This window comes from Sinohyriopsis cumingii, chromosome 6, assembly GCF_028554795.1.
Source record: "Sinohyriopsis cumingii isolate HCF-2022 chromosome 6, ASM2855479v2, whole genome shotgun sequence".
In the NCBI taxonomy this organism is placed as follows: domain Eukaryota; kingdom Metazoa; phylum Mollusca; class Bivalvia; order Unionida; family Unionidae; genus Sinohyriopsis; species Sinohyriopsis cumingii.
In genome coordinates this window covers 6,816,276-6,843,566 of record NC_142966.1, presented here as the reverse complement: position 1 = coordinate 6,843,566, position 27,291 = coordinate 6,816,276, and the positions used below count along the sequence as shown (strand labels likewise).

General features: G+C 33.6%; 1 protein-coding gene across 3 annotated transcripts in view; it reads right to left on the bottom strand.

The window, feature by feature from the left end:
* LOC149796321 (transmembrane protein 131-like) overlaps nt 1-27,291 on the bottom strand; it is a 197,579-nt gene that overhangs the window by 98,618 nt on the left and 71,670 nt on the right. For all 3 annotated transcript variants that reach the window (XR_016421660.1, XM_089960972.1, XM_089960973.1), the window contains exons 11-19: nt 24,608-24,713; nt 21,195-21,300; nt 16,535-16,685; nt 13,959-14,129; nt 12,433-12,543; nt 9,867-9,989; nt 5,676-5,780; nt 4,366-4,452; nt 2,648-2,800 (exon numbers count right to left, since the gene is read on the bottom strand). Coding sequence is in view for 2 of the 3 variants with exons in the window: in XM_089960972.1 (XP_089817098.1) it covers nt 2,648-2,800; nt 4,366-4,452; nt 5,676-5,780; nt 9,867-9,989; nt 12,433-12,543; nt 13,959-14,129; nt 16,535-16,685; nt 21,195-21,300; nt 24,608-24,713 (1,113 nt within the window). In the remaining variant the exon portion in view is untranslated. The remainder of the gene's footprint in view (nt 1-2,647; nt 2,801-4,365; nt 4,453-5,675; nt 5,781-9,866; nt 9,990-12,432; nt 12,544-13,958; nt 14,130-16,534; nt 16,686-21,194; nt 21,301-24,607; nt 24,714-27,291) is intronic.

Genomic DNA, 27,291 nt, shown 5'->3' with positions numbered 1-27,291 from the left:
GTGTTAGGGAGGAAGGGTAAAAATGAATACCAGGCACCTATTACTATATGTAAGTCACCTGTCCCTTTATGCAAGTTCCAAGTGACTGAAAAAGAGCAGTGGCTGGACATAGTGAGCAGGTGGTCGGTATATGCAGGGAATTTGACTGAGTGAATAATGGTTGCTACGAGCAAGTCAATACTATACAGGTGGTCACTAGACCAGGTCTGACTGTAGTAAATTTCAACAAGATGACATGAAAACAGAACACACTAACTACTGCAGTTATTTGCTTTCCAACAATTCCCCAGTAATTTGGTCACCAATTAAAATGACGATTATCTTTTGACTTTGACCAACTTGATCACTGGGCAAATAAAGCTTTGAAGAGATCCCAAAAATCAAGCCTCTGTAAACAGTAACTGATTTTTAATTTGATACAGGAACTGGATGAATTGGGCTATTTATGACATTCCACCATATAATTTTTTTCTGTATCGAGTCCAAACAAATACAAGATATCATACACTGCCATGACATATTAAATTTTCCAAAATGTGCATAGAAAATCAATTTGTTTGCCTCTATAATTTTATCATACAATGCCAAAAAGAACGGGTCTGGAGCAGTTGGATATAATCAATGGAGCATGCCTTATGTGATGTAAACATGCTTTTAGTACTAAATTTTGACTTCTGCAGACCTGCCTATGCTAACAAGATTAATTCATTAATACAACTGATATTTGTCCATAAACTTGACCAGTTGTCAGTAGGGTGTAACAAAATATGTATTGCTATTGTAAACTTGGGAAACATGTATTTAAAATGTTCAGTCAGATTTGTCTCTATAAGGCTTGTATCATTTTCCCCAGTTTATAAATGTAATTTGTGAAGGGCTTAGCAATGACATGTCTTTTAAATCCAGCACAATACAATCTTTGCACTTTTCTCTTTATCATGCAGATAGTCAAAGATCCAAGGCGATATCTGGTGATGAAATTCTGAGATACCTCTCTCTCTACACAAACATATATAAACACGCACACATACATGAACACAGAGACAAAAAAAATGTTTTTGCTTGAAGGAGAGTTAATGAGAAATTTCCCAAGTGTCCAGGGTAAATATGGTGACAGAGAAAGGAATTATGTGGTGTCTGTTATACTTTGGGGTTGTGCAACTTATTGGACAAATAAACCAAGTGGAAGGAATATTACATTCTAAAAAATACATTTTTGACTGCTGCCTACAACCTGTTTTTGTAAAATACGTCTGTACAGTTCCATGCACATTTTTTATCATGATGATAATGCCAACCTCCCTTGTTTCTAACAGGACAACTCAACAGAAAAGGGAAAAGTAAACCTCCACCTTGAAATAGCCCCAATAAAGTCAAGTATTGTAGCACTGAATGTAATCAATAACAGGGCAAGTTTTGAAAATTTGTCTTCAGTGACAGCCATTCCAAGAAAGATGTAACAGATGTTGTAAAAGTAAACATGGTATGACCTACATTACTTTACATGTATAGCTTTGATTCTAAGATTTCAAGCAGTTTTGGTGGGGAATAGGGCAAATAAATTAAAAATTCAATGGCCTTGATGAGTAAATTTCTTCTGCATTTTATTTCATGTCATACTTAAGGTATGCTCCTTTGGTATGATAACACAACACTGGTGGTAAAATCCCATCTGGAGAAAACTATCAAACTGAATTCAGATTGCATTTGATCTGATCTTTGCAGTGATAGGGCAGAGGCTGACAATGTCTCAAGGCTGCATGCATTAGATGTCACAAGATATTGAAGACCGAACAGTCAAGCATGTCTGATCCACCAAACATGATCTGGTTACTCTTCCCTAATGTTTTACTTCACTTCAGTCTCTGATATGAGATGTACAGGCCAGTCAACCTGTCTGAGTACTAATACAGAGAGAGATTTGAGACTTAGATTTTGATGGCCCAAGGGTCAAAAGAACCTTTTGACATTGACATATCCTTAAGGAGTATGAGCTGTGAGAGGAGCAGCTCTTGGGAACTTAAATATAACATTACAGTGTAAATGTTGTTCATCCAAATATGACGCAGAGACAACGATATTCCCCTGCAGATCTGAGTATATTCTGTGTTCACCTGATCTCTAGTAAAACAAAAAAACTGCCAACAGCAGTATGGCCTGATTGCAAACCAAGGAATATAGGTCTAAGTGACCTAGCTTTTACTGGTGGCCTGAAACAATAATTGAATACCAAGTTGTGCAGCTCTACAAGACAGTCTGAAAGAAGAATCCCATCTTTGTTGGACCCAGATTGTATTTAGCTAAGTAAAATGCTTTAACACTGAGGTTAATCTAGGGTGTGGACAGATGCATACACCAAAATAAATATTGATATGTAAGCGATTGCTACATCAAGCTTCCAACAAGACAGGATTAACAAATGTGCTAAATGCAAATCCTAATCTCAGTGTTCTCATCAGATTAACAGATATTATCAATCTATAATCCAGCAATGTTTTTGAAATCTGGTTAACAGTGAAAACCCTGATCTACCTTTAGTTTATGTGATGATTTGGGTTGATGTTGTTTCTAGAGGTCTCTGTGTCACAGACATATAAAGACAGTAAAACAAATGTATAAACTTTAAGAAAAATAAAGATTCACATACGATATTGGTTTGCTGCGGGCTGAGAACAATTTGTTCCACTTCTGGTTTTTGATAGTAAAATCTCATATCTGGTGGCTGAAATGCTATTTTCTTCACAGCCATATAATCTTCAAATGTGCTGTGAATCTGCAGTACTTTGTATGGAATCTTTCCCTGTAAAGATACGTGTAACACAGCTTTGCAATGATACAAATCTTTCCCTGTAAAGATACATGTAACACAGCTTTGCAATGATATGAATCTTTCCCTGTAAAGATACATTTAACACAGCTTTGCAATGATATGAATCTTTCCCTGTAAAGATACATGTAACACAGCTTTGCAATGATACGAATCTTTCCCTGTAAAGATACATTTAACACAGCTTTGCAATGATATGAATCTTTCCCTGTTAAGTTACATGTAACACAGCTTTGCAATGATACGAATAACAGTTTATCAAGGAAAAAATGTAGAACAAAAATAAAGCAACAATATACAGATTTAGGAAAATATAATACAAAACAAGCAAAACATATCACAGCATATACAAATTACATACAGAATGCAGATTTTTCCCAAGAAACTATTGGCAGATTAGCCTGAGAAGCTGAAATGACATATTTCCAGAGTGTATTTTATTCTTTCTTCGTCTGATGAATTTGTTTTGCCTGCCTTTTTCCCACTGTCAATTAGCTTCACAAGAAATCTGATTAAATTAGTCATCTAAATTCAGGTGTCATTACGTTAGCATGGCTTTAACTTGATCAAGTACTGAACATATTCCTTAACAGGTTTTCTTCATAAAAAATTATAAAAATCTGTTTATATATTATAAGAATTTCTTTCTGAATCTATGACTCATCAATTCAATATATTAATTTAACCCAAGAAAATATTTTGTTACAGGCCAAACTTTTTACACGAAAACGGGATTTTACACCAAAGTATAATAGTTTCACCATGGTAACATGATCTGCCATCTATCAAGATAGAAATAATTTTTAGCCATGAGTATAATAGTTTCACCATGGTAACATGATCTGCCATCTATCAAAATAGAAATAATTTTTAGCCATGAGGATAATAGTTTCACCATTATAACATGATCTGCCATCTATCAAGAAAATAATAATTTTTAGCCATGAGTATAATAGTTTCACCATGGTAACATGATCTGCCATCTATCAAGAAAATAATAATTTTTAGCCATGAGTATAATAGTTTCACCAGGGTAACATGATCTGCCATCTATCAAGATAGACATAATTTTTAGCCATGAGTATAATAGTTTCACCATGGTAACATGATCTGCCATTTATTAAGATAGATTTGATTTTTAGACACTAGTGTAATACAGTCTCACCATGGTAACAGGATCTGCCAACTTTCAAGATGGAAACAATTCTTTACCCAGTAGGTACAACATAGTAAGCCAAGTCAACCTTAAACAAAGCCCAAACCAAACGTAAATGAAGTCAGTCAAAGCAAAATACCCTTGGACTAGAAAGCTGAATTTGTATAAACAGTCAATAAAGAATGTAATTTTATGATGATTTTAGCTAAGTGACTGATACTGTCTGGAATGGAAAATCTCTTGTAGACATTATTCAAAATTCGACAAGTTTTACTTTGGTATATGTTTCAATTTTATTAATAACATTTTCTAGATGTGTAATTTAAAAAAAAAATATTTGCATTCTGAAGAAGACAAGAAAATCTGGGTCAATTATACTTACAGGATATACCCTTTCAAACACTATATTTTCTGGAATAGCATTTAAACTTCCTTCAGCTGTTCTCACCATCAGTGGCATAAATATATCCTGCAATTAACCAAATTACTGTCATTTGTTGCACCTTTCACAATTGTGATACACTTTCTTTCAAATAATATGTCATCACTTCTACAAAGTGTACATGAAATTACTAGGAAACACAAGTGTACATGAACTTACTAGGAAACACAAGTGTATGTTAACTTACTAGGAAACACAAGTGTATGTTAACTTACTAGGAAACACAAGTGTACATTAACTTACTAGGAAACACAAGTCTACCTTAACTTACTAGGAAACACAAGAGTACGTTAACTTACTAGGAAACACAAGTGTAAAAACACAAGGTACGTTAACCTACTAGGAAACGCAAGTGTACATTATCTTACTAGGAAATTCATATATGTACCCATAAGATAGGACAGTGGGCTACAGAGAGCAGCAGGGGTATGTCACGGGGTGATGAATGGAGCCTAAATGTACAACTATCAGCATGTAGGGGTTCATAAAAAAATTTGAGGTAGGATGGGGTCCTCATGCTCAAAAAGCTAGGATTTATCAAATAACACCAACATGCAAAATTTACAATACAATAATGCAACTTCAAATCAGAGACATATACTTATTTTCTGAAAATATGTCAGACATTTAGAAAACATGATGTGCATACATTCTGATAAGTGGATATAACTCAGAAAATGCTCATTCAACAAAACCTACATTCAACATATCATTTGGACATGATATGCCTGCATGGCAAGTTTCATTAAAATATCTGAATATCTGTATTGAAAATGCCTTTTCATCAATGTAAAAATCAGTGGCAATGTAATACAATTTATATAATTCGTATCAACTTATACTCATCTGAATTAAAGGTGACCATTTGAAGCAATGTGTTGGAATGATCAATGTGATTAAAATCAGATCTCCACTGTAGTTCGTGAACATCTGACTGCAAATGCTTAGGGGTCATGTTCTGATGACCTTTGAATTAGCCCATGGAAATGCAGTTTTCAGAAATCTGAAGTGAATCAAATCATTTTATACACACTGATGCTCTTCAGCCATACTGTGCAGTCTCCTCAATACAAAGATATAAGACTTCATTTTGCTGATAAAATTAGCAATTAAGGTAATAACAAAGGTCATCAGAACATGACCCCTCAGAGGTTGCTGTCCGATCTTCATGTAGGACAGTGGAGATCTGATTTTAATCAGATTGTTGGAATGATAAGAAATATAATGGCTATTTACGTAAATACAGTTACCTGAAACTGTGTAATGATAACTACTTCTGCGTGATAAAATCCCTCTTCCTCTGGGGCTGTCAAGTTAAGGCTGAACACAACAAAGTGATAGGGTTTTATAATCAGCTGCAAGGTAACAAAAGAAACTTCAATGACCTCTTTGTACCAAAATATTTACAGGATTGTTTCAAACTCAATATAGAATGAAATAAAAAGGTCATTAATTAATATACCTAGCATAGCTAAATTTACGGTTATGGCATAGGTAAGTTGTTCTGGTTTTTATTTGGGGGGGGGATAAGCACAACTGAGTCTTTTTAGAAGCAGCAACATAAACAAATCTAAACTTGAAACATATGCAAAGTAAGTAAATTATCAAAATAAGATTTTATTTTGCCATACAATTCTGCAAGATATAAAACATGTTAAATGGATTGTCATTAGAGTGTGAAACTCAATTTATCCCAGCTCACTTGTTCTGACCCTTTATACAGATAAGCAAGCAGGAAATGAAAAAGATATCTCCTACTAGAAATGATATCCTCTGATTCTGCCATGTAGACTTAATATAGGGCAAAAAAATGACCAATATTTAACCATATGCATCAAGTTGTAAATGTGGTCAACACTGATGCATGTCATGAAGTATGGCATCATCCAATTTTTAATATGATGACATCATCCAACTCGCATTATATACAGGTATTTATGCAAAATATGAATCAAATTATGAAGTTATGAGTATCTTTATTCAAATATCTGTAATTTTGTCCTTATAATATAATAATTATAGTATTGTATGATATAATAATACAATATTATTATGAGAGCATCCCATGTGATAATATAAAGTCAACTGTCAAGGGCTACAACTCTATATAGTGTGTGTGATTTGGATTTTTTTAAGGTAGCTTTAACAATTTAAGTCACATTGCTACGATGTCTGCAGTGTGTCAGTTTATAGTGATGTCTAGCTTTGGGGCATCATGCCGCAGACATGTAGCACCATGTCCCACCCAGTCACATTATCCTGACACTAGGCTGACCAGTCCCAACACTAACATCTTAATACTTAGTGCCAAAGTGAGGCAGCTGCTAGTACCATTTTTATAAGTCTTTGGCATGACTCAACCGAGATGGATACGACTTTACCCAAAATGGAACTGATGAGACAAATCCCAATGGAGATGCATTTAAGTCTCTGAGACAATGTTGACAATAAAATGCATCAGAATATGTTCAGTTTTCTTGAGCTATACCCATGTCAAGATATTAAGAGAGCTAAAACTATACCCGTGTCAAGATATTAAGAGAGCTAAAACTATACCCGTGTCAAGATATTGAGAGAGCTAAAACTATACCCGTGTCAAGATATTAAGAGAGCTAAAACTATACCCATGTCAAGATATTAAGAGAGCTAAAACTCAATCTAAACTTGAGTTAACGACACAAAAGGCTAGGAGACAATGTATACAACAAGCTGCATCAGAATATATTGAATGGATCCTAACCTATGACAGTTACAAGGATCTACCTAATGGAAGTTTAAAATTTACTGAAAAGGTCAACTCAATCAAAAATGGATCTGAAAAAGAGAAACCTTTAAAAGGCACATCTATATGTAATAGGTAATTTGCCTACCCAATGGCATCAAATTATACTAATGGGTTGCAGAGCTTTGGGGTTATAAAAACTTTAACAAATTGACAGATGGACAGAAAATGTGATTACAATTATAAGGCTGTGGCGTCTTGATGCAGGGTCCTACTAATAGATATACATGTGCACAGACATTTAAAAAATAGTTGGGATTAACAAGACTGTTAGCACCAGAATGTATAGGCATACAAATTTAGCAAATTAGCATAGGAACTACATTTGTAAAATTTGTATTCACTACGATATCATCATGATAATGTGTGCTTTTGTAATTCAAACATAAAGCCACTGATATGAAAACTGATCCTGAAAATTAAAAACAAAACAATGGTATGACTAGCAGTAAAAAAAAAAAAAAAATCAAAAGTACAATAAATGTCATAATATCTAGCAAGAGATCCTAACGGGTCTGAGACCACTCACCTGGCTGATATATGTCTCACAGCCAAATGGAAGATAAGCTGGACAGGAAATCTCATTCAGCTAGATGCTTTCTTTATAGGTTTTTCAATTCTGTTGATTCCATATATTTTGAAAACGTTTCCTGATTTCTCCAATTTTGGAATCTTCATCTGTGCATGATGGCACAAAATTATCATATGCCCAATATTGAAAGGTATCAAAACCAGGATGCTTTCTGTCAAAGTTACTCAAATTCTGCTGCACAATGTTTCTTTTTTAGTTAAAGCTGTTTTATTTTTTTAAATAATTTTTAATAAAGGTGACAACAGCTGATGGCAGATCAGAATTATATCTATACATTTGTAAATCCTTCAAGCCAGGATGATTTCTGTAGAATTTGGCCAGAGTCTGTTAAAGTGTTGCTGAAAAGAAGTTCTCTCAGATTTCCTGCTGATTTATGTAACAGCAGCCACATTCGATGATGGGTCAGCATTATTTAAACAAATTTAAAAAAGTTTCATGCCAGGATGCTTTCTGTTAAATATGGTTAAATTCTTTTGAGCAGTTTCTGTGAAGACATTTAAAGTTGGTTTTTTCTTCACTTTTTGGAATGGCAGCTTTGATGGTAAATCCGTGTAATTTGTATACATTCTAAAGGCCTAAGCCAGGATGCTTGGAGTCAAATTTTGTCTAATTATGTTGAACAGCTAAAGGTTTTTCTATTTTTTTAATGGCAGCCATATTTAATGGTAAATCAGCATAATTTGTACATGTTCTAAAGGCCTTGCTATCAAGTTTGATCAAATTCTGTCAAGCCCATTCAGTGACAGCAACAACTGTACAAGGCTCATATGTCTCTATGTCTGGTCCATTCTCGCAAAAAGCTTTCATGCCAAGTGATGTATATTCAATCTGTACTGTGTGACTGACCTTTGTCCATTATTTGAGGATAGAATTTTGGACCTAACTTTGTTTGTGGAAACAACATATTACATAGCTATTTCTTGTCCGTGACTTTAGATCATATTTTAAAATTTTTATTGCATGGAGTAAACATGTTTACTTGGATCTGAATTCAGGATAACAGTATTACCCTTGGGAAAACCTGGTGTATCTGATGTTTGCCATGTTCTATATTTAAATTTTAATAATACACCTGATCGACGCTGACAACTTGGAATGTTCTAGATATAAACTTTTGAGTCTCATCCTGGTCTTGTTACTGAATCTTAGTTTTTTTAAATTATAAATAAATGTTGTTTGTATTAGAATTACTCATTCCATATAACATCAGTCCTAGTGGAATCAATTTGTGTTTCAGTTAATATTTAAGCAAAATTATTTATTTAAATTATTCAGAAATTACAATGAGCTCAACAATATTTTCAGACTACTGCGAATACATTCAATGATATTCTGAATTATATCACTGTGATATATCAAGACTGTTGGCACATCAACATATTCCAGGCTAATGATGCATCAGCACATTCAAGACTGAAATTCATTTGGAATACTCTGTACTTTGAATTTGTGATCGAACTTTGAGGACTATTTCAAAATTAATTCAAAAACTGTTAAGTTCTTATTAAATTTTTACTTTGTACTCCAGAGAAAAAACTTATTTGTTGAATTTTACTAAACTTGTTGGTTTCAGCTCTTTTCTGTTACATAGTTTTAGACCACTGAGTTATAACACCTATGAGTTTGTATGTGTGTCTGTGTGTGTACCAACAACATCCAACCAAATTCAATCATGTGTGAAACACAGATAACTGTAAACTAGATAAAATTACTAAATAAGATTCAACTCCTCTGTGTGTGAAACTATGTCTCAAAGTTTGGAAGAGTTTGTGTTGTGGCTGTATTTTAATCTGGACATTTTTTCCTGCTATTATTATTTCATATTTACACTGAATTGTTAATGGTGAGTTCATGGCCCCCCAACCTTGGCAATCACAAATCTCAGGTAATGAGAAAAAAAGAAACAAAAATGTTTAACACTACGGTATGAGAGATAATGAAGTCAAATACACAATCATCAACCTCATTATAGGAATGTGCACTAGTGCATATACATGATTAAAAACAGATTAAGTAAAACCTGAATACAGGATATCATATTAAGTTTAGTAACAAATTTTCACTTACTGGATTTGTTGGTATTTCAGATGAATTATGTACCCTGGATAGAGTGGTGCCATTACCCTTTTCCATTCCAAGTACTCTAATGTATGCACCTCGCATATCTGTACTGAACTCTCCTAAATAAACCTAAAATTAAATCAAATCAAAACCTACAAATAAATAAAATGTAAAGGTACGTACATGATTTGTAATGTAATTTGAAAAACCACACAATGCCCTTCAGGATGTCTTTGCACTAATCCATTTATAAATCAAGATGTAGGGACCACTTGTCTTTAATTATATATATATATATATATATATATATATATATATATATATTGGTTTTTATTAGGAAGGGTCAGTTTAGTTTGTGCCAGACTAAGTGTTCTGTCTTTTGACTAATCCAATTAAAAGTATACAGACGGTAGGGTCTTTAAAAAAGAGCCTTCTCAAAGCCTGCATATAATTATTCCTGGAATTGCAATTACATTATAAATTAAACGATTCATCTGCAATTATTCATTGGAATCTTTAACGTTTTTAGCAAATGTCTATTGGAAAACACAATGTTACATACCCAAAGCTGTGGTATTTCTACTGTTTGTGGTGCAAAACTACTGACATGTTAATGTCAATTACTGCCTGTTAGCTGGTTCAAGACAGACTACTTTCACTTTTTCTGCATGCCAAACAGGTCACTTTCAATATAGCCTGGTTTACATAACAAGCTCAATAAACATGACTGATTATTGAAGCTAGTTTGTCAACTATTTTAAACAGAATGGACCATAAACAATGATGCATCACCACTCAGTCAAATGATAAATAAATAAAAAAAGCACAATTTGAAACATAATTTACTGGTATTTTTTTTAACTCAAATGCAATTCATTGTACTGCAAGTATTTTCAAGATGGCTGCCATGATGGCCTTATTGGATGTCAGAATGGCACCATTTTTATTTAATTTTGGTTTAGTGTTTTATGGTGCGGCAACACAAGTAGGTTTTTTCTTGCCATAGCCATGTAAAGAGTAAAGTGCCTTGCCCAAAGACTTTAGAACAACCAACAAAACATCTTAAGTCTTTTAGTGGAAACCTCAAGCTGATATGACCATCCATTCAGGAGGATTAGCAATAACAAAATATTGTAAACAACTGTCATGGCTGCTTTGATAGACCTTCCATTGGCACTCTTTTCCCACCAAGAATATTCCTTTTTAATCTTCTATAATGACTATTATGTGGCTTGTTTTTATCTTGAAAATGTATTACTTGTTGGATGCCATTTCTTGAAAATTATATAACAGCTTGATCATGCAGATGCATTGCAGGTAAAAATGTGCAATTAAAGCATCTCAGATACTCCTGTAAAGTTAGTCTTGCTCCCTGACCAACTCCACTAAATCTAACATGAAATCCAGTTCCAAATCAAACAAGGACAAGTATCCATTTTCATAGCTATTCATTCATGAACAGTATCAACAGAAACCAATTTGCTTGACAGTTATGTCAACTTCACAACTTCTGGATTGGTTCACTACAAAATTCTCTAACAAATACAGTGAATTTAAGCACTAGGTTTACAACTTGAAAAAATGTGTCTTTTCTCTGGTAATCCTTTATTATAAAATAAACAGAGCAGTATGCAAGTATTGGTAAAATATATGAATGTGTTATGTTACCACTTTTAAAAATGGATGCTCTAAAGTGCTATAACTTTATTTTCCAGAAACAAAATCCACCCAAAAAATCAAAAGCATAAACTTAACCCAAGATCAAAAGATGTAAAATCTACCCAAAGTCAAAAAGTATAAAATTAACCCAAGATCAAAAGACGTTGATTCAACCCAAAATTTTTTTAATAAAATTAACCCAAGATCAAAAAGACATAAATTCCACCCAAAATCAAAAAGTATAGTTACACTATATGACCACCTCCTGCACAAAATATGGTGGAGGCAAAAACAAACCTTTAATCATGTAACCCAAGGAGCAATTCATGACTAGATTTATCGATGAAGAGTCATATTTACTGGGTTATCTTTGATTAAACACATCTACTTGGTTATCACTGATTAATCATATATCGTGGTATCACTGATTACTCACATGTACTGAATTACCAATGATTACACACATGTATTGGGCAATCACTGATTACTCAAATCTATTGGTTATTACTGATTACTCAAATCTATTGGTTATTACTGATTACTCCTATCTATTGGTTATTACTGACTACTCACATCTACTGGGTTAACACTGATTCCTTACATATACTGTGTTATCACTGATGTTTATAAACAAGAGTTAATCTGAAGCTTAATTTAATCTACTGGATTATCCAAGATTACTCACACCTACTGGATTATCATTTTGATTACTCACATCTACTGAATTATCCTAGATTACTAACATCTAATGGATTATCATTTTGATTACTCACATCTACTGGATTATCATTTTGATTACATCTACTGGATTATTCTAGATTACTTACATCTACTGGATTATCAGTTTGATTACTCACATCTACTGGATTATCCTAGATTACACACATCTACTGGATTATCCTAGATTACTCACATCTACTGGATTATCATTTATTACTGTAAACAGCATACTCCTCTTCTCTCCTACACCCATTGTACCAAAATCTAACTGACCTTCAAACTTTTCTGGACGGTGGGGTACAATCTGAAAGATATATAATACTCGTAAAATGTTCCCCACTGATTAAGTTTTGGGGATGTTTTTAATTACAAGGGTTCCACGGAACATGACTTATCTCCCTTTGAACAATTCTAATATATACTTCTGTTCCCCATTCAATCATTCTATAATGAACTCTGCTGTCTCTGATTTGCAAAAACTTCAACACAAAACTTGAACAGAGAACATTAATACTGATGCTGTTTTTACCACCATTTCTGTATCCACCAATAAAGTGATAACTTCATCGCCCAATCTGCTAAATGCATTATGCCTAACAATAATGGAGGATTCATCGTTGTCTCTAAACATAGCTCAACATGAGATCCAAGTAAACAAATCAAGTTTTATTGGTCCAAGTCTCCAACTCTTACTTGTAATAATCGAACTTCATTCCTATTGTCATATTTCATTCGTTTTGTGCTTTCACTCTTCACCAATTGATCCAATGCCTTCAAAACACAGCTTTGTTTATCAACTGGTAACCTTACCTATTTAAGTGTTAAACACCCTTCAAGCTGATGAGCACTTGTCTGACATATTTTACCAGCCTTAATGGCCCAGTCAACACAGCATCCCAAACAAAATGAGTAATTGTAAGCATACAAGTTTTACTGAATATACAAGTCACCAAATGTAGAGATACTTTCAAGAAGATCAAATTCCTGACCATTTTTAACTGATCTTTTTTGTCCTATCATTTTCACTAAATAAATGTTTTCTGGAAAACACTTTTGTGGTAAACTGTAAGCACTCTTCAAGGACTACTGAGATTTTCAAGCACTATTCCAATATTTGCTGGAACTGACCTAGTAATTCAATCACTTTACAAGGTCACCAGCAAATTGAAAACCTACGCAAACTCTACAAACTTTCAATTCAATATCTCCCCCCACCTCACCCTTCACTCAACCAGAGGTAATCCAAAATTCCTACAGAGATATATATATATATATATATATATATATATATATATATATATATATATATGGAAAAAGTATATCACAAGACATGTTAAAGAGTGGGGATAATTATTACATGAAAATATTAAAGAATGAAACTGCATGATTCCTGTTAATGTTCGTTTAAAAAACAGGTGAAGATGTTACTACTGATACAATCAAATCAACATGCATCAATTTATTGGAAAATAACTGTCAAACATACTGTCTAGCAGTACCTGTACAAGGTTAAGGATATTTCGCTAATCAAATACAAGTCAAAGTTCTATTCTCCTTGCTGTAACTGCTATATGTCATACTAAAAGCAGTTTAAAACAATAATTTCATTCTAATTCCTTTCAAGATCCATTTAAGCTCTTCTATAACAAAGGTATATTCATTATACTAGATTTGGGATGATCAGTTTTACATTTTACTGGGTATCAACATATTACTTACTTTTAGAAGGCCATTGTAGACTGTAAGTGGAATTTCGAAGTAAGAAGCATTAGTATGAAGTGTTAGAACTGTGTGGAAATGCTGCTGTGTGGCATTAGGATGGAACCGCAGGATAAATGGAGCAACCGTCTCCTGCGGCTTGATTATCACAGGTTTAGAAAAATTTAAGATCTGCAAAATTAAATGTTAAGTACGATAAATCATTTATAGCCATACAAATTTAAACAATGCAAAATTATACAGCGATTAAATACTTTAAACATCTTCACTAAATTTAGCAAGGCACTAAATTGGAAATTCAGTAAACATTTGTTCTGCCAAAGAGTGTTGTAAATGACAAATTATATGCCTGCCCCATTTATTAACAGTCCACCATGCTGATAAATGAAATCTGAGTGCAGAAAATGCTTTTCTTTTTTAGTCAGAAATATAAGCCATTCACAAAGTTTGATCCAGGTCTGTGATGCAGAACCCTTTTATAGCAAAACAAAAATTAAAACTTTCTTATTTCAGTCAAAATGACTTTTTGACTCCAAGGGCAGACAATCCAGTCTGATCCAGGTATGTTAAGAAGAACTTGTATTATTGTGTGGAAATCAATTTTCTTCTTTTAATGACCTTGACCTTTGACAGACCTGCCAACCCAGAGAAAATCATCACAGTAAGGAAGTTTACTTTTTCCCGTAAGTTTGACCAGTTGTCAGTAAGGTGTAACAAAATATTACAAAATGCTATTGTAAAGCTGGAAAATGTATTTAAAAGTTTGGTATTTGAAACATACAGCTATGGTAAACATTATATTCAACTGAAAAGTTTGTAAAGTACATGTAGACCTATTTACCTCTAGGACAGTTGTACAGACTTCAGTTCCAAACCCTATGCAGCTCAATGGCTTATTGCTATCTCTAAACTTGACGTAATTCTTGGAATTTGTTTCCATTTCACATGGATTGCAATCATATATCCCACCAGCAGATATACTCAAACTGACATGTGATATCCAATAAACATAAATCTGTCCCTTCCTGTTTTTATTCACAAGAATCTGAACATTCCTTTTTACTCTTCTGTGCTTTTTTTTTAAGAAGATTAATTTCTGTCACATCTTCAATATGCATCACTTCCTGGATGCCACTTTAAAAAATTCTATAATCAACAGTTTGATCATGTAGACACTTTGTGTGAACAAAATATCTGCAGTTTAAAATGTCTGAGGTACTGCTGTAAAGTTAGTCTAGTTCTCTGACTAATTACATCAATTCTAATAAGAAACCCGGATCCAAATCAAACACAGATGCACCAATTATCTGGATTTTTCAGAAAGAATCAGTTTTCTGTCATTTTTGCTTTTATACCTAAGTCTTTATTTTAGGGGCCATTTTTGTAACATTTAAGGTTTGCTTTGAACTTCTGACCCCAAAAATGTATAAGCTTCTTCCTTACTCTTAGTGCAAACTATTTACAAATTTCGAAACTGTTGATGGTAGTGAACTAAAGATCTTATGTGGAAATAAAATTAGCAACAGACAGGTAACATCATTACATGATAAGCTGAACCTTATCCCAGGCACATAACAAAAAGCTGTTTCTCAACACAGGTGGCCTCTATATAACAGGTCTGTTCAGGAAGAACAGGTTTCAAAGTTGAAATTCAATTGGGTTCAAAAGGAAAAATATCAACAATTACAAGGTTTTATTTACTATCCAAAATTTCTATTTAAGTATTACATCTCAAAATAATGTTATATTGTAATAATTATGTACACCTAACATACAATATTCACATTTACAGATATGCAGAAGGTAATATATCTGTGATAATTGTATTAAGGACTCTAATTCTGATTGGTAAAATGAGTAAATATGGAAATTAGATGTACAACTTACACTAAAAGGCAGAATTAACTCATTCAGAAACTAAATAAATTTAGTGAGAGACAAAAGCCAAAGATTTAACTCACACACAACATAAATGGATTAATTTTATAAGCAAAGGTCATTAATGACATGACATGATTAACCAGTGAGATTTCTGACAGATGAACTTTCAGCTTAAAGGTCTGGTTTTAATAACTGTGACATTAATAAAGCAACAAATGGCAGGAACCTTTACAACGACAATAAAATTAACTCATCCTGAAAACACAAATGTAACTTATTAAGAGACAGAGACCTCACTGACCCCAGACAATATGTATTAACTCCATAGATGAACAGCACAGATGACATATTAAAGTGAAAGCCAAGAAGATCTCTCATTGTGACATTGTCAGTTTTGTGAGGCCTTCTATCTCATATGATTTGTGTGATGAATATTGATAATGTGAACAATATTTTAACAATAACATTTAGCAAATGTAGTATATCCAGCACACATTTGCAACATAAAATTTATACAAATTATTGATGGATTAAATGTTTACTAGTATCATAACATGACTTTTAACAAGAATGAAAACACAAAAATGTTTCATATAAAGATCATAGGTAATAATAGAGTAAACTTTCAACTTACATGATGGCAACAAATAATTGGCTAAAACCCTATACAAAGAACAATCAACTGTTTTACTTACAGAAAAGTAATCTTTGACCTCTGGTGGGAGGGTGGCATTATAAATAACAACAGAAAAGTTGAAGGTGTTAGTAAATGCCAACAAACGTGTGATGTTTCTCAAAACCTTGGCACTGAAGAAATATGTATTGTTGACATTGTAGACCAAGGACCTGAAAAAAAAAAAAACAAAACACAACTTACATTTTCTTTCACTGACTACAAATAAAGGATAACAAAAATATAAATTAGCTTTAGGATATCAAAATTCAACAACTGGAAGGGTAACGGCAACCATATCAACTTGCCGTTATCTAAAACTGTAACAAAGACAGGAGACAACATTAATGCTAATGTGAAAACCAACATCAGATTTTACATCTCTCCATAGCAGTATATTAAAGTAAAACCCTGAATATCAGTCCTGAGGTGACTTCAAATGATCCAGATAAAAAACAGAGCTGGGAAGAAAAAATTGCACAAATATGTTGTATGTCTGTTCATTTCAGTGTGCTTCCATTGTAAATGTGACTGCATACAAATGATACAAGTGTTTCAGTGTACATATGACTGCATACACATATGTGTTACTTCTGTTTGGCCACAAAGCTAAAGTGCCCATGCTTTTATTTCACTCTCATCAAGTAAAATTTTACTATTTCTGGGAATCGGAAATGTATCTACTAATGCCCAAGTCTGTGGAAATGCTGTTAGAAAGCTTGGTCATGTCATCTGAAATGCTACATAAGGTAACAGTAACCCTTATTTTGAAACAGGTTAAGAACACTCCGGGGCACTTCCTTCCATGAAGTTTTTTGAACATGGTGATTGAGAAAAAAACAACATAAAAATGAATCACATACATTTATGTGAAGGTTATTGTTTTTGTGAGCTGAATGCAATTTTTCAGCACATTATAGGTTTTAAATGGAGGCCAGGATAACCAGTGGATGAAGAACCCCTGATGAACCATGCCTCAAAGGAAGCTACTGTCAAACCTTTCAACATACCCATGTAGGCCAAACCCATGACTTGAACACACATGCACAGAAATGAGATGGCAGTGATTGGAAAAGTGAGAACTATAGACCACTCTGCCACCCAGGGTCCCTACATAAAGATTAAGTACCATAATGACTGTTAAGTCTTTGGACACTATTAAGTCCTGGGATACCCTAAAAAGAAATTATAAACGTTGGGACACAAAATTAAAGCAATTTTTTCATGTAATCCATGTCTTGAGAACCTTCAACATTTTTCTCCTACTAACTAATCAATGTATTTTCTCAATCATAACGACATCAAAAAAGTGACCCTTGTTGTTAAAGGACTATCATCATGAATTGTTACATGCGAATGTTATAAATTGATATAATCTGATTTAAAAGTCCATACATATACTTAATTTTCATCTGTTTCTTTATTATTTCTACCTAGTTCAAATGGGCATAGTTTGATCAATGACAACAGTGGAGCCTTAGCGGTTCGCTGTTAGCATTTACAACAGTAACTATCCCTTTTGTCTTCAGTTTATTATTCCTTGTTTAAGCATCACTGTATCAATTCACCAGTAATTACATTTTATTTTGCCTTGAAAATGTAAAGACCTAACTTGTTGAAACTGTGCTCCCAGTATGACAAGAACAAACAACAATAATGTTTGCTTCAGCTCTTGCATATTTACATCAGGGTGTCACCAGATTGTACATTGAAGATTCTGACTTGAACTAAATTAAGTACATCCCTTGGATTTGAATTATAGACTTAATTGCAATAAACTTAAATATTGCCACCAAAATACAATAAAGAAATTTCAGAAATAATGCTTTAAAAATAATTGTAATTGTAATACCTTAAACACTCAGATGTAGTTTGCTTTGATGTAAGTGACCGTAAATAAGTACCTGTTAACTCGGCTATGGTAATTGTGCTACTCAACCAAGCAAGTGTTCAGACCCAAACTGATTCACAATGATATTGACGTCAATTGTTAGTAAGTCCAATTTAACTTTGGAGGGGCCAAATAATTAAGTACTGCTATTATGCAGGGAATCTCATCCTGCTCAACCCACCTTAGATTTTCTGACAGTTAATCGTGTGGAGTAATGTTGTAGAACAAACGGTTACTGGCACTGCTGCCAGATAAAAATGGCAATCACATGCCAGCTTCATGGATCAAACAAATTACCTGGCCTCTTGTCAGAAAACAAAAGACAAACCTGCCAATTACAAACAAAATAAAATGCCAAGTCAAACAGCTGTCCAAAATCAATGGTTGAATGCATACTGTGTTGAAAGTTACGAATTTGTGTCACAGTAGGCCGAAACACAAAACTAAAATGTATCAATGATGATTAATTAAGTGAATATGCTGTATAATGGTTTTATAAAAATGCATGTCATTTCACATGATTTACATCATGTTTGTTGGATCACTTATATCTCTGAAAAATGGTAACTCTTGAGTGAATGGGTCAAAATAAATAAAATAGTAATTTTTTTATATGTGATTTGGAAGAATGAGATTTGGTAAAAGCAATGAATAAATAAAAATTATGCATCAAGTATTTTTGGGAATAAACAAGAATATACCATTTGCACTGTTTAAGTACTGGTCTGTACACAATATTATAGTACTGGTCACCCCGTAAACTCTTAAGCGTGCCATGAATTATTGAAGTTTTTATTTACTTTTGTTTTATTTCATGTTGGAAAAATCAGAAAATCATGCACATGCAAAATAATAACATAAATACAACCAAAGTAGTTTTTAACTTTCTTGACATAGTAAATGAACAAGAGCTGGTCACTGCTGTGCAATATGGCAATCTTGCATAGACCCTTTTGTTTTACATCTCTAAGTGTTAGGACACTGAAATTGCTATAATTTTTAAAGGCACATAAATCTTGAAAAAAAATTATTATTGAGTCATTGGGGTATACACTAAAATGACCAGATTCAAAGTCGTGAAATAGAGGTCACGATTACTTAGTTTTCATTGAAGGCTATAGTACTCCTCAAGGAAAAAGTTCATACCAAGTTTGTGACTCTACAAGCACCAGAGATGCCAACTCATAAGCAGGCTTCTCAAGAATACAAGCATCAATATGTCTCAAAATCTAGGCAGCCCATCAGGAAATGAGAACACATCAGTTAAAAGTAACAAACTTCTATACAATCATATTGCAACTTCCTATGAGCCTATACTTATATGTACACAGTAACAATTTAAGTCCAATGAGGATAAATGAGGAATCCCTGCCTCCAATTCCAGTAGCTCCAATGCTTTCAATATCTTGGGGCAAAAGTTAACTTTAAACACTACTTTTTCTCATATATTATCTCCACATCTGCCACCATATTGTTTCCTCTTTCCTGTCCAGTCTACTGGTTTCCTGTTATCCACTTCTGTTTTTCACGCAGAGAAGCTTTATTCTGTGTATAAGTGTTATATTGTACCAGTGCATCATAATGATGCTTAAGTTGCTATGTATATGTAATTTAATTATTTGTTTGTTAGTTTTAATTTTTTTTATTCCATTACATGCTTTGTCTACTGGATTTGACATTTTTTTTCCAGAAATCCAGTTCAGTTCTGTTTCACCTGTTATAATATAGAAACACTGTATCTAGTTGCTGACCTTGATTCAGAACCGGTAAGGGTTCTGGTAAACAACTTTTTAAAAAAAAATTATTATTCTTTCCCAGAGTAAGAACCACTGATTTCATTTAAGGTCATACTGGAAGTATGTGATGTTTGGCATGTAAAAAGCTTCTAAATTTGTTCTGGAAGGGTGACCACGTGACACTCATACGGGAATCTATTCTGCGTCTTAAATTAGTGTATAACTATTTTCTGAATAGAATATGGGCATTGGGGCTCCAAACCAGTGACACTTAAAAGGTGTTTTATTGTGACCAGTTTGAGTTGAAATTTTATTTTATGGAATACAAGTGATTCTTTTCCCTGGAAATACAGAAGTGCTCATACAGAATTCTTGGGCAAAGACATTCATTGAAATTTATTCGGAATTCAAACCTGGATTAATTTTTTCTGTGATTCAACAAGGAACTGTTCTCACAACAGCACTTTGAAGGTTGCAACAGACATCATTCTTTTAAATTATTTATTAACAGGTCTTCTATTTTTTATTTCTTGGATTAATTTTGGATTTGATTCATAAAACCGTAAGTTCTTTTTCTCATTTTTACCTTGTTTTGCTATTTATTAAATTATACAAAGCTTACTGTTTTCACTCTTTTCTGTTACGTTTTGTAAGAGCCTACATTCGTAACAAAGTATTTTTCTCCACATCTATACACAGAAAACTCTTGTTCAAAATTGTATACCCCAAAATTTAGATTTTCCAGAAACAATCAATTCGTTTTCAATAAAATTTTGTAACAATTCCACAAAAGCCATAATGACCCAAATGATAATCCTAACCTCAGTGTAGCTGTGAGACAGATCAAGATGGCCTTACTGACAGATAACATCAATCCATAAACCTGAACTGATCTGAATTGGACCAAAATGTAACTGTATCAAATTTGTGACTGAAGGTTGTAACACAGTAGCCTGTTTGACTTACCCATGTAACGCAGTAGCCTGTTTGACTTACCCATGTAACACAGTAGCTGTTTGACTTACCCATGTAACACAGTAGCCTGTTTGACTTACCCATGTAACACAGTAGCCTGGTATGGAATGGTCAATTTATGCTGAGTATTCTTGGATTTGACCACTATATTTCCAGACCAGCTTCTGGGATATAATGCTTTGGAAGCTGAAAAAAATGGAAAGGCAATCTTTCATTTCCATGAAAGCCAATTTTGAGAAAAATGTTTATCGAAGAATACTTACCTGGTCCCATTAACATTTAGAAATAAAATCCACTACCTCCAGAATCAAGCCCTCCTAGAAATACCTAAATAATGAGCCTTTCCCATCTCTATAGATATGGACAAAGGAATAAGAAATTACTAAATTACCTCTTACCTCCCCTTTCCATCACTATATGGCTACTCTTAAATTAGACATTTAGCAGTTCAACAAGGATGCCTGCATTGCAGTGAGGTGTGGGTGGGTTTCATAGTAATGTGATATGTTAGTATTATGCAAAAAACACTTTACTAAATAATTTCCTTTTTCTGTCAAATACATTCCCCTATCATATTAATGTTAAAAGCACAGATAATTGAAAAAAGGAATGTTGAGTATCCAACCACTACCTCATGGTATCCTTAGTAGGAAATATGGCTAGAGTTCCTGTATGAAGGATAAATTGCTCCCTTAACAAAACGGCAGCATGAATGATGGTCACATAACACATAAACATGATGTCAATGTACGATGAATGATTTTCTCGTCAATACAAATAGAAACAAATCAAGTAAAAGCACTAAACCCAAACCAATGAGGTTGTTGTGCCATGTTAATTGAGTCTGGTGGCAGTCTGGGTCACTTTCACAAAACCCAAACCAATGAGGTTGTTGTGCTATGTTAACTGAGTCTGGTGGCAGTCTGGGTCACTTTCACTAAACCCAAACCAAAGAGGTTGTTGTGCTATGTTAATTGAGTCTAGTGGCAGTCTGGGTCACTTTCACTAAACCCAAACCAATGAGGTTGTTGTGCTATGTTAAATGAGTCTGATGGCAGTCTGAGTCACCTTCAATAAACCCAAACCAATGAGGTTGTTGTGCTATGTTAATTGAGTCTGGTGGCAGTCTGGGTCACTTTCACTAAACCCAAAATAATGAGGTTGTTGTGCTACATTAATTGAATCTGGTGGCAGTCTGGGTCACTTTCACTAAACCCAAACCAAAGAGGTTGTTGTGCTATGTTAATTGAGTCCAGTGGCAGTCTGGGTCACTTTCACTAAACCCAAACCAATGGGGTTGTTGTGCTATATTAATTGAATCTGATGGCAGTCTGGGTCACCTTCACTAAACCCAAACCAATGAGGTTGTTGTGCTATGTTAATCGAGTCTGATGGCAGACTGGGTCACCTTCACTAAACCCACTGGATTCAACTCTCATCATCGTATGTGAACTGGTGAGAATTCTGGTCCACCAAAATGGATTGCATGTGGTGTGGTGCATGTGGTTTAGATTTTTAACGTAGCTTCAATAATTTTTCAGTCATTCGAGGTAGATTCTCTAACCACTAGGCCACCGGAGCGGAGTGCAACTCACTCACCTGCATGCCAAAACCAAGGGTATTAGAAAACATTAAATAAGTAATTTCAACAAGGTCTAAGCTAAAGGGTTTGAAATTATTTGAGATGATCTGTGTCGAAACCCATGAAAGATGTCCCTTAGGATAGTGAGTGATCTTGGCCTAATCAGGTCAAAGTTGGTCAGCAAGTCTTTGTCATGGCCATCATCCCCTTTAGCATGATGCCTGAATATGTCAGAAATCATGGAACTGTAGCCACAGATAATAAAAGGAGTTAACCTTGTTTCCTCAAAGCCAGAGAAAAGATTAGCCAATGGTGAGATTATGACATTCAAGAGCTAATGCTGATGCTGCTGCAAAAGTCTCTGAAAAATACTCCACTTTCCTTCTCAAGTCTCTGAAGTGGAAAGCATTCTAGCTTATGATGTTTTCTCCATGAATGAAGGTGTTTGGCAAGCCCACTGGTGCCAATCTTTCAAAAAGGATTTCCTCAACAACAAAAAAGAAGAAAAAAAGACTGTTGTTTAACTAATGACAATGTCCTCTAATCAGGTGTTTCCTCAGGAACAGAAATGACTTACTTAACACTTTCCTCTAACCAAGCATTTCTTCATGACTAGAAAAAGTCTGTCATTTAACACTGTCCTCTCACCAGAGGACGGTGTAACAAAGACTATTAAAAGTTAACCCAATGTACCAAGGTAGGTAGGTGCTGCATGTACATCTACATGCTGATACTGTTATGTATATTTAATTGGATTGTTGGTTGGCTTTTCTCATTGATTGTATATTGTTGTACATCTGTACCTTGTAAGTGACTTTGTCCAAAATCAAGTTAATGGTCTACCTTACTACTGACAAATATTTTGTAAACATAATAAATAGGAAATAATTCTGTCTGATTATGGATTAAATATTCTGATCATTATTATTGGAGACAAACATGGTTCATTTATCTGAGTGTAGGACATTAGTTTTGCACTTAGAAATTCCTAGTCGTGTTGACAACTTTGAATGTCATAGAGAGGATACAACCTTCATCCTGGCACCATTATTGTGCCTTAGCTTTTTAAAGCAACATTAACATTAAAAATTACTCATTTCTGTCATTAACATCCTAAGGAGAATCCATATTATTGTTGAATTCAGATTTAATTTCAGTGGGTTTATTTATTTAAATTATTCATTGGAAATACAAAGTACTCATTAATACTTATTGTACTAAATCAATAATTTGGAATTATAGTGAATTCAGTCAAGGATATTTTGGATTATATTATTGTGATATATCAAAAACTGTTTAAAATATCGCCACATTCCAGACCATTAGTATATTCGAGACTACAGGCACATCAGCACATTCAAGATTAGAGTTTATTTGGAACACCAATGAAGTTCAATTGGAACTCTATACATTTGGACTTAATGATATAACTTTTAGGACTATTTAGGACTTAATTCAAAATGCTGTAAGACATTTTCAGATTTTCACTTTGTATTCTAGGGAAATAAAGTATTTGTTCAATTTTTACAAAACTTGTTGGCTTTTACTCTTATGTTACTTAGCTTAAAACCATACAGTCAAAACAACATGCTGCATAATTACCATGTGTTTGCCATCTATGTGTTAGGTATTTTGCTTTATTCTCATGCTCAACCACGGATTTAATAAAATGGTCAACTCTGAAAAGTCGACTATACTGATGAAGTCATGCGATCTCGAGAAAATGAACATCTTATATTATATTCTCAGTCCTGAAATACAGAAAGTTTTAAACTCCTATCACAATTACTGACATGTAGTGGACCATTCCAAAAACAATAGAAACACTGTGTAATGACAGCATCTACAGACCTTAAGAAAACATTAACAACATATTGCAAGATAAAATACTTTTAAGAATAAAAATATTACCTTTATATGTTACATGAGCAATGGTCTGCTTTGAAGTTTCTCCTAGAATTTTTGTAGGCCTAAAATCTATGCTGATTGCATCATTTGGAGGGAATGATGTAACACTCTGAAAATGGATGTACAAAATGAATGGATAATTGTAAATGAATTATCTGCCTTTATCAGAAAAGATAATACAAACAATGTAATATCAAAGACAATGGTAATTCAAACACTAATATCAAGCACAGGGAACAGTTTACAAAGTAGATAAACAATTTAGCATTAAAACTAGACTAAATATAAGGAGGTAAAGAACCTCAAAACAATTCAGTATAAATTAACATATCTTGAAATATCTAAGGAAAACTGTAAATCAATTTTGTATAACTTTCATTTTCTTTTGAAATCAAAGTATAATTTCAAAGACTCAGAGAATCTAGACCACACTTTTAATACATTATTGGCTATATAAGCCATCAAAATTAGAATGGTTATAACTTTATTAAAACTTGCTCACTTCAACTCAATGATCTGCTGGGCCATGTGGGTCTTCAATCAAACTACCGAGATTTTGCTGTACTTTGTTTCCAAACTGATAAGACCACATTACTCTTTTCAAACCTGTTACAGACCAGTTTTGGTCACAAACAGTTGCTTAAATTGTGAAAAAATTATCCCTACATAATTTTGTTTTTAAAAACAACAAATCTTTTAAAAGAATTATTTATTCAGAAGTAAAAAATTTAATCATTCTATAAATTGATAGAAGAAATTCAGGCATAATGTTTGAGACAAATATTTTTTATATTAAAAACTTAATTTAGAAAAACCATTCTCTTTACATGAGGTAATGATCTATAATGTATTCACACTGTGATATGCATCAACCTCAGATGGCCCGCTGCAATTCCTCATTGGCTGCCATAGCAACCATGAGACTGCATCATATGACACATTCACATGAAGCAGGAAGCGTACAAATCATCACAGGTTTTACAAGACAGTATGTCCATACATACAGCTTAATTAAAATAATAACAATCACATACTAATGTACAAACTGTCTCCTGGCATTTCAATGTAAAATGTCTCCTGGCATTTCAATGTAAAATGTCTCCTGGCATTTCAATGTCACTGCATTTACTTTATACAATACATATTCTAATAATCATAAACTGATGTACAAGTTATTGTCTCCGGCCTTGTCAATGACATCCCATTTGCTTGTTAACAATACATATGCAACTGCAGCAACACTTTTTCATGCGTATGATTTCAAACAAACATTGTGGAGTCTGAGCTAATTGCCCAATATGTACAAACAGATTTGGGTCCTTACTATATATATCTCTCTCATTACATACATGTCATTACATCAGTTTATGCAGTAACAAAGAAACTCTTTCCCCTTTCTCTGTGTGTCAACTTGAGGTCATCTAGGCTTTAATGCAAATGGTCTTAAAATGTTCAATGTTCATTCAAAGCCACAAAACAACGCTGTTAACCCTTATCTTTCCTCTTTGGCACAAGAAAGTTGCCTCTATGATGTATGTAAGATGCATGCAAATATCAAATACAATAAAGAAGAAAGGGCATCATGGTTAATTATAAACTTAAATTTAGAACACCCACACTGGTTTAGCGAATGGAATGTGCTTTTTGCCTAGATGCACAAACTGATCAATTTTATTGGCTGACAGAAATGTATAATTGATTGATCAATTTTACTGGCTGACATAAATGTATAATTGATTGATCAATTTTACTGGCTGACAGAAATGTATAATTGATTGATCAATTTTACTGGCTGACATAAATGTATAATTGATTGATCAATTTTACTGGCTGACATAAATGTATAATTGATTGATCAATTTTACTGGCTGACATAAATGTATAATTGATTGATCAATTTTACTGGCTGACATAAATGTATAATTGAGCTTCATTAGCTTTAACACCACTGAGAATAAACAGTCAATAACCATGGATAGAAATGCGAAGAAAAGGAAATCACCACTTAAATAACAGCTGCTTTTATTTACAAAGAAGCATACAGGGCGGAAAAGTATAATCAAATGTCAACAAAAAAATTTCATGAAAGGGATGGCTACTCAAGCATGTGGAATTCAGCTCCTACTAGGAACAGTTCATGGCAAAAGAGGTCAGTAATATAATGTTTCTTAATGATCCCACTGTCTTAAACTGGCAGGCGGTCCCATATGGCCCATTTCTGTATTGCTGGAATATACACTGCAAGTGACCATAAAATTTGGGGCTTTGTTCAGTTCATCTTCTTCACATGTATAATGGTTTTGTAATGCCCATAATGTAGGATTATCTACCATACACATCCTTGAGGAGGGAGAAAAGGACTTAGTAAGAAAAGCCTTTTTTTTTTCTGGAAGCATGTTCATGCAAATACCCACTAAATTAAATGAATCCATCCCTATAAATAAGAGAATGTGAAAATCTCAAACATATCATTTGCCATGAGCCTAAGAAACTTGAAAACTGCATTAATCTGATCATGTAAACACTTGACCAAATGTTAGAGTAACAATAGCAGGTCACTTGGTAGGGTAACAAACTCATAATCCATGGGTTGCATGTTCAATACCCATGCAGGATAGCAAAGGTTGCCTGACTTGATGTGTCTTGGAATAAGTATTTTATTCCCAATTCCTCTGCATGTTATATTC